The sequence below is a fragment of the Lactuca serriola genome, chromosome 2 (assembly GCF_051521515.1).
Source record: "Lactuca serriola cultivar US96UC23 chromosome 2, Lser_US96UC23_V15, whole genome shotgun sequence".
Taxonomy (NCBI): Eukaryota; Viridiplantae; Streptophyta; class Magnoliopsida; order Asterales; family Asteraceae; genus Lactuca; species Lactuca serriola.
In genome coordinates, this window is record NC_136409.1 from 222,568,598 (window position 1) to 222,580,193 (window position 11,596).

Consider the following 11,596-nt stretch of genomic DNA (forward strand, 5'->3'; position numbering starts at 1 on the left):
AGTACAAATAATTGTATTCGAATAAAAAGACCTATCAATCATATATTTATATTTTATATTCTTATAATCATTTTTTATATATATCTATTTTTTCATATATAAAATTGTGTGAACCGAGTAATAAGGAGAAAAAGTGATAAAAAGATGAATAGTTTTGGAGTAAGTGCAACCTGTTATTGGATCATGAAGTGTAGACAGTCAAATGTTGTACTCCGAATTGATAACATAAGATGGTGAGTTGTACTATGCATAATGCATTAATCATTTAAATGATTATTTTTTGAAATTGTTTTGTCCAATAACATAAAAGAAAATAACACCCTGGTTCATGGGTAATATGCTTTTGCTAGTTTACAAAATTAAAATAGACGATGTTGGATCATGTAGCATTTATATTTGGTTGTAGGCCTAAAAGGTTCTTGCCATGTCACATGGTCATTGTTGTGCATTTACTCACTAGTGGTCCTTTGACTGTGACACCTTCCTCCTAGGGTCTTGGCTTTTTAGAATCTTATAGTTAGGTTTGGGTTTCTTAAAATACCATATTAAACATAAGAAAAATAATCAAATTATGTGTTGTACTTAGTTTAAAAAGGGTATATCTAAAATTTCATTCAGATTTATTTAGTTGATTGGAATAAATAAAAGAGAAAATTATAAAAATGGTCCCTCTGGTTTGTTGATTTCTTTAGACACCATCCGACGAGTTTCAAAGTTGCAAGTTTCGTCCCTCTCATTTTGACCATTGTGAATTTGGTCTCATTAAACTTGAAATGACTAATTTACCCTTTAGGTAAATATATTTTTGTTAAATAATAAATGCCTTTCCCCACCCCCACCTCACCACACCTACATCTTCATCATCTATCCCCCTCTTGCACTTGTTGACCATGCCAACCTCTCCTCCGTTGGTAAACCAACACCACCACCATTTACAAAACATATTCTCTCTCCTCTTACCTAATCTTTGATCCAAAACCCATTACGACCACCCCTCATTCTCTCCCTAACACAAGAAATTAAGCATGATAAGAGTGAACAAACTTTTTAAGGTAAGAGTTTTTCTTGCAAAGTACTTTTTAAGGAAGGAAATGGAGGTTTGTCGACAACTGTTGAGTTTTCTAGCAAGCAAGCAGACTAGCAGAGGCATGGACAAGAGAGGAAATGCTTCTTTCACTAATCCATGGATAAAGAAATGATAAAAAGGTTTAGTACAATACTTAGGTTGTAGGGTGACGTGGGGATTAAACCTTTTTCAAAAGAATAAATAAATAATAAATAAGAAATTAATGAAAAAATATACAGGTGCAATAAATTCTTTTTAAGGACGATTCGAGTTCCAAACTTGCAACAAAAACATATAATAAAGACGATTTGAGTTAAAAAAAAGTTAAAGACCTATTGTAGAGGTTACCTTGAACTATAGGGACCATTATTGTAATATACACAAATAAGAATCATGAATACGCTACCCTCGATTCCCAACACTTCAAAAAATCTATTAAAAAAAACTATTAGTAAGCAAACACAAAGGTCTATTTATAGCATCACTTAGCCTCTCGTTTTCTCTCATTTTTAACAAAATATGGAAGAAAAAGGATACACACAAGATGGCACAGTCGATCTTCGCAGGCAACCCGTGCTCTCTTCCAAAACCGGCAAATGGAAAGCTTGTGCCTTTTTAGTTGGTAATTCACCACACCCTTTTCTTGATTTCATTTTTTCATTTCAAGATTCTTCAAAGTTCAAACCATACAACAACTACAAGACTATCTTTTTTATGGTTTTTTTTTTTCTTTCAAAAGGGTATGAAGCGTTTGAAAGAATGGCATTTTATGGGGTGGCGTCAAATCTTGTGGTGTATTTGACGACACAATTGCATGAAGACACTGTTTCATCTGTTAGAAATGTCAATAATTGGTCAGGTGCGGTTTGGATGACTCCCATCTTTGGTGCATACATTGCTGATTCTTATTTGGGTCGTTTCTGGACTTTCACCTTGTCGTCTCTCATCTATGTATTGGTACGTAAGTTTTTTTTTTTTTTTTTTTTTTTTTTTTTCAACAAAAAGTAGTTTTTTTATGAGGTTATAATTTTGATGCAAAGATTGCTTTTGGATGTGTGTTTTTGTCCATGCGTTTTCTTTGAATGAATATAAAGAAAAAAAAAACTATTGGCTTATCTTTCTTTTGACCAACTATAGTTAATTAAGTCCAATAATTTCCATCACTTGTCAATTCATTATACTTATATAATTCAAATATTATCAAGTTAATTACCATAAATCTATCGATAACGACAAAAGCTTCGATCTTAGTTATGGTTCCCACCATTGGTCTTTTAGGGTGGTAACAATTGTTCGATATGATATAATCATTAAACTTTATATAATATTATATGTTTTAACTTTTAGCGGTTAAAAATTTGTCATTTTAGGGGATGGTGCTATTGACATTGGCAGTTTCGATCAAATTCTTAAAGCCAACATGCAGAAATGGAGTATGCAATAAAGCCACCACTTCTCAAATTGCATTTTTCTATTCATCTTTATACATCATAGCCATAGGTGCAGGTAGATATGCACTAACTTCAAACTTTCTTTTCATAATTTTTATAATGTTAAAGTTAAAAAAAAACAATTTGTTCTTGTACGTTATACCTTTTAGAATTATGTTTTTACGACCATAGTACATACCTGATTAAAAATCTTGGATCCAACATTGATGTAGGTGGCACGAAACCCAATATCTCAACTTTTGGTGCTGATCAATTTGACGATTTTGACCCTAGTGAAAAGAGACTAAAAGTATCGTTTTTCAACTGGTGGATGTTTAGTAGTTTTACGGGTGCACTTATCGCCACCCTTGGTCTAGTTTACATTCAAGAAAACTTGGGTTGGGGTCTTGGTTATGGCATCCCAACCGTTGGTCTCATTGTGTCACTTGTTATCTTCTACATTGGCACCCCTATGTACAGGCATAAAGTTAGAAGGACCAAGAGTCCAGCCGGAGAAATTTTCCGTGTTGTTAGGGCGGCATTTGCCAATCGCCACCGCGAACCACCACGTGATTTGTCAGAGCTCCATGAGTTTGATTTGCAACATTATGTCAATAGTGGGAAACGTCAAGTTTATCACACTCCAATTTTCAGGTACCTAATTGTTTTACTATTCATTGTCTTTCTAAAAGAGCAAAGAAATGATGGACTACAATTAACATCTAAATACTTAATTATAGGCCTATACTAGCAATTAAGTTATGTGTTCAAATCTTTGTTTTATAACAATTGACACTTTTTTTTTTATATTTTTAATAATCGGAAGTCTGGAGAAAACTTTTATTATCTGGCTAGTATTATTGTGAGTATGACTATACATGTATGAAATACTGTTAACTAATTAGGATCACGAAAAGCCGACCTTTTAGCAACGAACTTTTATGCAAAACGAGGTGTCTTTGTCCAACTTGTTGATTGGACCATAGCCCTTTTAAAGAGACACACTCGACGAAAGCTAGGCATGATGGACACTCGTATTCAACACCATATATGATATCACTTTATATCATAAAATAAATTTAATATAAAGTCAAACAAGAGGGCAGAAATGGAATTCTTTTATCCGATACATAGATTTGTCAACATTTCATTTTAAATGTAAGATGTCCTTTCATCCTGCGTGTACGCACGTGTATGTTCATAAAAACGTTTTTATTAAATTTGTTATGTTTAGTAAAAATTATCACACGGTATTATATACTACAATAAATCTCAAATTGAAATTCATGAACATTAAATGAGGTGGGGATTGGGGACGACTCATTCTAGTTTGTCACAAGTTACAACTGTTGCTGAACTTAATTAAAGATTCATTAAATGGCCCATAGAAACCGGTTATAAAAGTTGGCCAATGTTATTTAATTTAAGTTTTGTGGGCCCACGTAACATATTAAATATGCATACATGCAAAAATATTAAACCAACATGGGATATTGATTCATTAATGAAGAATACAATAATGCTTTTTTTTTTAATAAAACACTTTTTCCATCCAAAACTCATAAGGTCGATGAAGTTTGATTTGGTTAGAATTTAAATACGATGATTTGGATATGGTGATGGTTGATAACGCGTAACATTAAATGAAATTATAGGTTCTTGGACAAAGGTGCACTTAAAGAAGATGGCCATGTCAATTCAAGGTGGCCACCATGCACCATTACTCAAGTGGAAGGAGCTAAGCTTGTATTGGGGATGATCATGGTATGGCTTGTAACCTTGATTCCTAGCACTATTTGGGCACAAATCAACACCTTGTTTGTGAAACAAGGCACCACTTTGGATCGACATCTTGGATCAAATTTCCAGTTACCAGCAGCATCGCTAGGAAGCTTTGTTACACTTTCTATGTTAATATCTGTGCCAATGTATGATCGATACTTTGTACCTTTAATGCGCAAAAGAACCAAAAACCCTAGGGGAATTACCATGCTTCAAAGGCTTGGTATTGGATTCACAATTCAAATTCTAGCCATAGCAATTGCTTATCTAGTTGAAGTCAAAAGAATGAAATCTATTGAGTCCAATCACATTCTAGATCCTAAAGAAGTAATCCCCATGAGTATTTTCTGGTTAATGCCTCAATACGTTCTGCTAGGGGTCGCTGATGTGTTTAATGCGATTGGATTGCTAGAATTCTTCTACGACCAATCTCCTGAAGACATGCAAAGCCTCGGGACCACATTTTTCACGAGTGGAATTGGCGTTGGCAACTTCTTGAACAGCTTCTTGGTGACAATGGTGGATAAGGTAACAAGTAGGGATGGAATGAAGAGTTGGATCGGGAAAAACTTAAATGATTCCCATTTGGATTATTACTATGGTTTCCTTTTGTTCATTTCAGTATTAAATTTGGGAGCTTTCTTGTGGGCATCAAAGAAATATGTTTATAAAAGGGAGTCAAATGTAGAAGCAAAAGATGAAAGTCTAGAGATGGAATGTAAAACATTGGAAGCAATTCCATTAGGGTTGCAAGTTTAACAAGGTTTGGAACAACTTTCAGTAATGTTACATGGTTACCCAATTTGTATTAATGCATTAGTATAAAAGAAAGTAATTTTATGGCTTATTGTATAATTTCTAATAAAAGCCCTTTGTTCATATATTTTTAGCTCAATATCAGTCGAACTTAATTATTTTGAACTTACTAAAAAATGGTACCGACTTATTTTTACTTTAATATTTGTTTTGTTTTATGATATTGATATAAAAGTAATCAAATGATCGCACTTCAAAACATACACGGCTATATGAAAATTTTAGTTCATTCATCTTCAAATGTATTTTTATATGAGTTCACTTTTATAGTATATTAATTTTTGCAAAATTCACAAATCCTCCTTAATAAATGAAGGTCTTTTTTTTTTTTTTGCCACATGTCAATCTTTCATAAGTTTTGACACTTGTTAATTTTTGGATTGTTTCAATTTTTAAAATTAAATTTATATATATATATATATATATATATATATATATATATATATATATATATATATGATATTAAATTGCAATAAATACATTTCTTATTTTTTATTTTAAAGTTGTATATTAAAAAATATTTTCTATTTATCCTTTAATGTTTAATCTTTTTTTAAATCAATCCATATAAAACACGAAACACACCTAATAATGTATTCAAATAGTATTTTTGTAAGATCATTGATTACATTCAGAGGAACTAAACTCTATATTTTTTTAATTTTAACTAAATTTAAAACATCAAATTCAAAGGCCTATTCATAAATTGGGCTTTAATGGGCAATAACCACATAAAGCATAACAAAATCACAAAATACATCGTAGTATAAAAGAACGCCTACATGGGGCGGGCCAATTAGGTTTTCATTACTTTTTGAATAATGTACGTGCTTTTTCATTTGCATAAGTACGAAAGCATAACAAAATCACAAAATACATATGATAATAAAAATATAAAGAAAAAAAAGATTGTATCGTCATTTAAGTGGTTCTATGTTGAACATGAGTCGATTTTTGGGTAAAACCGAACCGAACCTGTTCATTTCGGGTTTTTGTTTTTATAACCTACTAGGTGTGAAGCCCGTGTATTACACCGGTTTATTAAAAATAAAAATTTAATATGAATATATAAACATTAAATATTTTATAAAATAACATTTTTACATAACAAAATGTAATCTTTTGGAGCAATTATGAAAGAAATCAAATCGTTTAGAGCATTTATGAGAATTAATTATCAAATTAATAGAATGATAACCTTAGATATATAAAACCCATTAGAATTTTTTGAAAATTTATTTTAAGAAAATTAAAATCCCCAAAAAATGACAAGTGGAAAATAACAATTTTAAAAATCTTAGAAAATGACATTTGTCAATATGAAGGAGAAGATGACAAGTGGCAAAAGTATTTTCATTTTATTAGGTAGGATTGGTTCAGTTTCTCGGTTTTTAGGGGTTGGTTTTCGATTTTCCAGGTTCAACACATAGATTCATGAGTTTGGGTTTTCACCCATTATCCAACAAATGTAAACAACCTAACATAATATTCTCATCATTTAAAACAATCAAAAACATCAAAATCAACTATATAGTTCAAGAAAATGTTAAAACTACCAAGTTTTAAAGTTTACGATCAAAATATGAAAAATCAAAGTAAAATAAAAATTGTCCATTAACAATTGGTGGATCCGGATTAGGTTGCTTACTTCTACTTTCAGCTTCGTCAACAATTTTTTGAGATCCTTCCATCCATGTTGAAAAACTAAAGATTTAACATCAATTAAACATAGATTAAACAAACTTCGATTTAACAATTAACATCAATTAAACACAAATTAACCAAACTCGGATTTAACATCAATAAAACACATATTAAGCACACTTAAACATAGATTCACAAAATTCAAATTAAACTTAGATTTAACTTAATTAAACTCAGATTCACATTAAGCTTTACTTAACATGTCATATTAAACTCAATTTCAAATTTAACATTTCTAAGTTAAACATGAACTTTCAAATTAAGAAAATACTAAATTAAGTAATTAGTAACTACTAAAAGAAGTTAAGATTAAGCTGAAAGCACATAAGTGCACCAATTGTTGTGTTTTTGAAGTTAGAAACCAATTTGAAATTTTAACAGAAACATAAAGTCATAAATTGTTATTAGAGTGTGTACTATGTAGGATTAGATAGGCACCTACGTTGTTATGCCGATGGTCGAGAAAAAATCGAAATGCGTTGTGAATACCGACCGTTAAGAAAAAAAATCGGAAAGAGATGGGGATGTTGCATACAAGACTCACTTCAGTCTTCATGCGACAACTGAGACAAAAATGTCACTGACTGCCCTTAAGAATTGACGTAGACAAATAAATGTCATAGGGGGTGTCGGCCCACTTCTGTATTCCCCTTGTGATGTTGCTAAAATATTGTGGATCCTTGTTGTACAGTTTCGAAGAGGTGAAAGAGCAGACCTAATCTTCATCGAGTTCACCATCATACCCAGTACCAATATATTGAGGAATCAAAGCAAACCATCGGGGATAAGGAACATAAGTGGGTCGTTTATTTCCTTAGATCACTTTAGCAAATTGATCAAAATAAAGTTTAGCAAAATCTAGGGGCTTATTTTTGATGATAGAGAAAAGAATATGCTGCTCAAATGTATTCAACTGATCAAGAATACGCATCTGGTGTGAGAGGAACTTTCCAAGAACACCTATGAGAAACTTCCAAGTAGTGAGGAGACACTATCGAACAACATTATGATTCCTTTGCTTGTTTTTTTTAAAACCTAATTTGTCAAGAACAACACGACATTCCTTGTCAGTTGGAAGAGCAAAGTACTCGTCATGAAATAAAATGTTCGCTATCGAAATAAAATGTTTTCCATCTCCAATTGTACCAATAACCATTTATGGATCGTAGTAGGTACAAGTATAGTAGAACTTATAGGCGTGTTGTGGGAGATAAGGATCAGCAAAATAAAAAAGAGCATAACAAAGTGGGCACGCAACAAGATAGGACACAGTCTCCGAAGCCCTTGTCCTTGAACTTTTTAGGGATTTCAGTAGAGAAGGCCACATTTTGGCAAAATGAAGATGGGAGTGACTGGAGTGCTCAAAGCCTTAATTGCATTTGGGGTAAGAACATAAGTGTAGATAGTAGTAGGAGGATTCATCGAGTTTACAATTAGGGTTCTTGAGAGTAGAAACAGTCGAGAGAAATTTTTGAAGGTAATTTGATTGCGTAAGAGGCTTGTGATGTAATTTCTCTGTTCTTATACTCCAATAAGCACCGTTAAAAAGTAATCACTTGGAGAGAGAAGGATTCGTGCCAAATATCGCAATTCCCAAACAACGAATCTTATCCCTAAATTTAATTAAGTTACCGTTTAAGAGTTTCTCCAGAGATAATGGTAATCATATCAAATAAGCATTCAATGAGTGAGAATCTCCAGCAAGACAAAAAACAATAGAATGAGTACCAGCATCAATGCATCAGAATCGTGGGTGGAATTTTGGTGTATCACTTATTGTGTTATTGTAATAGAGATCATTTACACAATGTTATGAAGTCTCATCAGTGGATGATTTGATATGCTAAATCATTTACTACTTTTATTAGAAGTAAATATTGAGTGAGAAAGGTATGATGCGTGTAATATATTTCGGTACGAAATATACCCATCGGCATTAAACGTCGATTTTTCATCAGTGTATGCAATATATCACAGTATAAGATATACATGTTGGAATAGTGTCTAAGGCTGCAACTATATTAGGCAAGTATTTGACCCGATTATGCATGGTCCTTTTGGGTTGCCTTCACCATAGCAACTTGATAGGATGATTTATTAAGAGAGAATAAATATTATTAATATATTATGAGAATAATATAAAGAATAATAATATTGTTATTTGATTAATATAAGTCATAAATTAATTGGTATTAATTTGGTGACTTAAAGAGATTAATTAAATAAGAGGGTATAAACTATCAAATGTTTGATAGTTACACTTTAGACTGTAAATCCTTATTGGATAGGGGTTGGACGAATTCTAGAGCTAAGGATAGCTCAAAATTGTCCAAGGCTATCTATGGTAAGGATATGGATTGCTTTAAGAGAAGATTATCCAACTAGGGTTTAAGTTGTAACCCTTAAAGAGTCTACAAGTATAAATAGACCCCATGGCTTAGGGAAATCGGCATCTCTTCTCAAATAGAGAACCCCTGGCCGATTTCCTCCTAGCCTCTCTCTACCAAATCATCTTCTTTGCTATTTGGTGTTTGTAAGTCATTAAAGGAGTGACAATTGTGACTCTAGAGCTCTAAGACAACAAGATCAAACAAGAGATTCAAAGGTATGCTTCTAGACCTGATTTTGTATTGTTCTCATACCTAATTAGTCATTAGAAGTCTTGGATTCAAAGCATGTTTAATTAGAAAGCCTAGATCCAAGCATTAGGGTTTTGCATGCGCACATAGGAAAGTTCTTATGGCTAAAACCCATCAGTGGTACCAGAGCCTAGCTTGGTTTCTATTAAATTGTTTGTTTGAAACTTAACTGCAAAATTCAATTTTTGTGTTTCTGAGTCATGGACTCGACGAGTTGGCCAGACTCGGCGAGTCCCTTGGTGCACTCGGCGAGTCCAAGCGTCAGGAAAGGCCAGATTCGGGATTTCTTCATAATTATCCTATGGAAACTTACCTTAATCATATTAGATCAACCCTAATCCGATTTTTTGATATATATGACTATAATCTTGATCTAATTAAAGATATTTATCAACTAATAAAATATTTAATTTCCTTATATGATAATTAATTAATTATTTTGATTAAATTGGTAATTATCTTGCAAAAAATCTTGAATAAATCAAATATAGATAATTAGGAAATTAATTGTTAATTAGAATTATTTGTTATTTGATCCTCCGTGTTTTTAAATGTTTTAAAACTTGTCCTCAAGTTTTGAAATTTATGTTTTGTGATTAAAAACAATTTAAATTTCAAACCCTAAGTTTTTAAAAGTTTAAAATACAACCCTATACTAATATAATATTACAAGATTAATATATATATATATATATATATATATATATATATATATATATATATATATATATATGTATAACTAAAATGCTAGTCTTACCGTTAGTAGGCCTCATTCACGAAGCCGATCTATAAGGTGGGTATAAGGTTGCGGCCTATAAAATGGCGCATAGTGGGTGTACACTCACATCCACCGCTTGCTTGATCGGTGGAGGGTCGTTAGCCGAACGGGTAGGATAGGGCAACCTCATCCTCTCATTAAAAGTATAATATGAAATACAAAGTAACTACACATTTAAAAAAAATTCCCAATCTTAGTTACTTTGGGAAAAGTGAATTGATGCAATCCCATGAAATTACACTTTGCACCCTTGCTAAGAAGTTAGTGGAGCGTGTGTGGTTTACTGGCACACTAATTGGTTCTAAGCAAAGGTGGCAAAGGGTGATTCATTGTTTATCATAGTTCGATGGAGCGTGTGTGGTTTACCGGCACATTGAATAGGTGATCGTTACAATGAAGGCACCATGTGAATTTGCATGGTAATTCACACCCGCTTTGTGATCCTCGGTATCCCAGTCACAAACAAGAGGGGCATATCGAGATTTAAACATGCCATTGAATAGTTTCAATGAATCTCATCCGAACCTAGGAATTCTCAATACATTTAGGATTTATAGTTAGGTTTTTATGGTGGAGAATTAGTGAATCGTCATTCACTTACCTTCATATTATTTGCATGTTGGATTACGGCATCCCTTTTCTAATATGTAAATATTGTTGTTGGATCCTAGCCCTAATCTTTCTTATTGGGTGATAATTAGGGATTCATATTCTAATCTATCTTTGTCCTTTCTATTTGTAGATGTCGAACGCAAACAACACTGCTGCTAGTTCTTTCACATTGATGAGCCTTTGTCAAAAGGTCACTTTCGATGGGACGAACTTTAGCGAATGGATAAGATACATTCGCACCATTGCTCGCTATGAGGATAAGGAGTATGTCCTCGATGAGAAGCTCGAGAAAATTTACCCTGAAATCGCTACTCCGGCTGAAATGATTGCTTTTGAAACTCATGAGCACGATGCAACGAAGGTACATTGCATCATGATAGCCACCATGAACTCCGAATTCCAAAAGTCCTATGAGGACATGTACCCGTACGAGATGCATCAAGATTTATTGGAGAGATACCACTAAAACGCGAGACAAGAGCGTTATGAGATTTTCACTAACATGATTTCTGCTAAGATGGGTCATGGAGAATCTCTTACCGTGCACCTGCAAAAGATGCAAAGGTATGTCGACCGTCTTCGCAAGTTGAATGTTGACTTTGGGGAAGACTTGGCGATCGACATGGTGCTTCACTCTTTGCCTCCGAGCTACAATCAATTTAGGATGACCTACCACATGAACAAAGAGGAGGTCACCCTAAGCAAACTCCAAGGTCTATTGAGGGTCGCTGAGAGCAACTTCAAAGAAAAGTCTGTTGCACCAACTCCC

General features: G+C 33.0%; 1 protein-coding gene across 1 annotated transcript; it reads left to right on the top strand.

Annotated features, from left to right (window-relative positions):
* The first annotated feature begins 1,530 nt into the window (after positions 1-1,530).
* On the top strand, positions 1,531-5,161 carry LOC145088665 (Major facilitator superfamily protein). The gene is made up of 5 exons (XM_079027049.1): positions 1,531-1,688; positions 1,806-2,023; positions 2,437-2,572; positions 2,730-3,150; positions 4,152-5,161. Exons 1-5 carry the CDS (start codon positions 1,586-1,588, stop codon positions 5,035-5,037), a joined length of 1,764 nt encoding a protein of 587 aa, XP_078883175.1. The 5' UTR covers positions 1,531-1,585; the 3' UTR covers positions 5,038-5,161.
* The last annotated feature ends 6,435 nt before the right edge of the window (positions 5,162-11,596 follow it).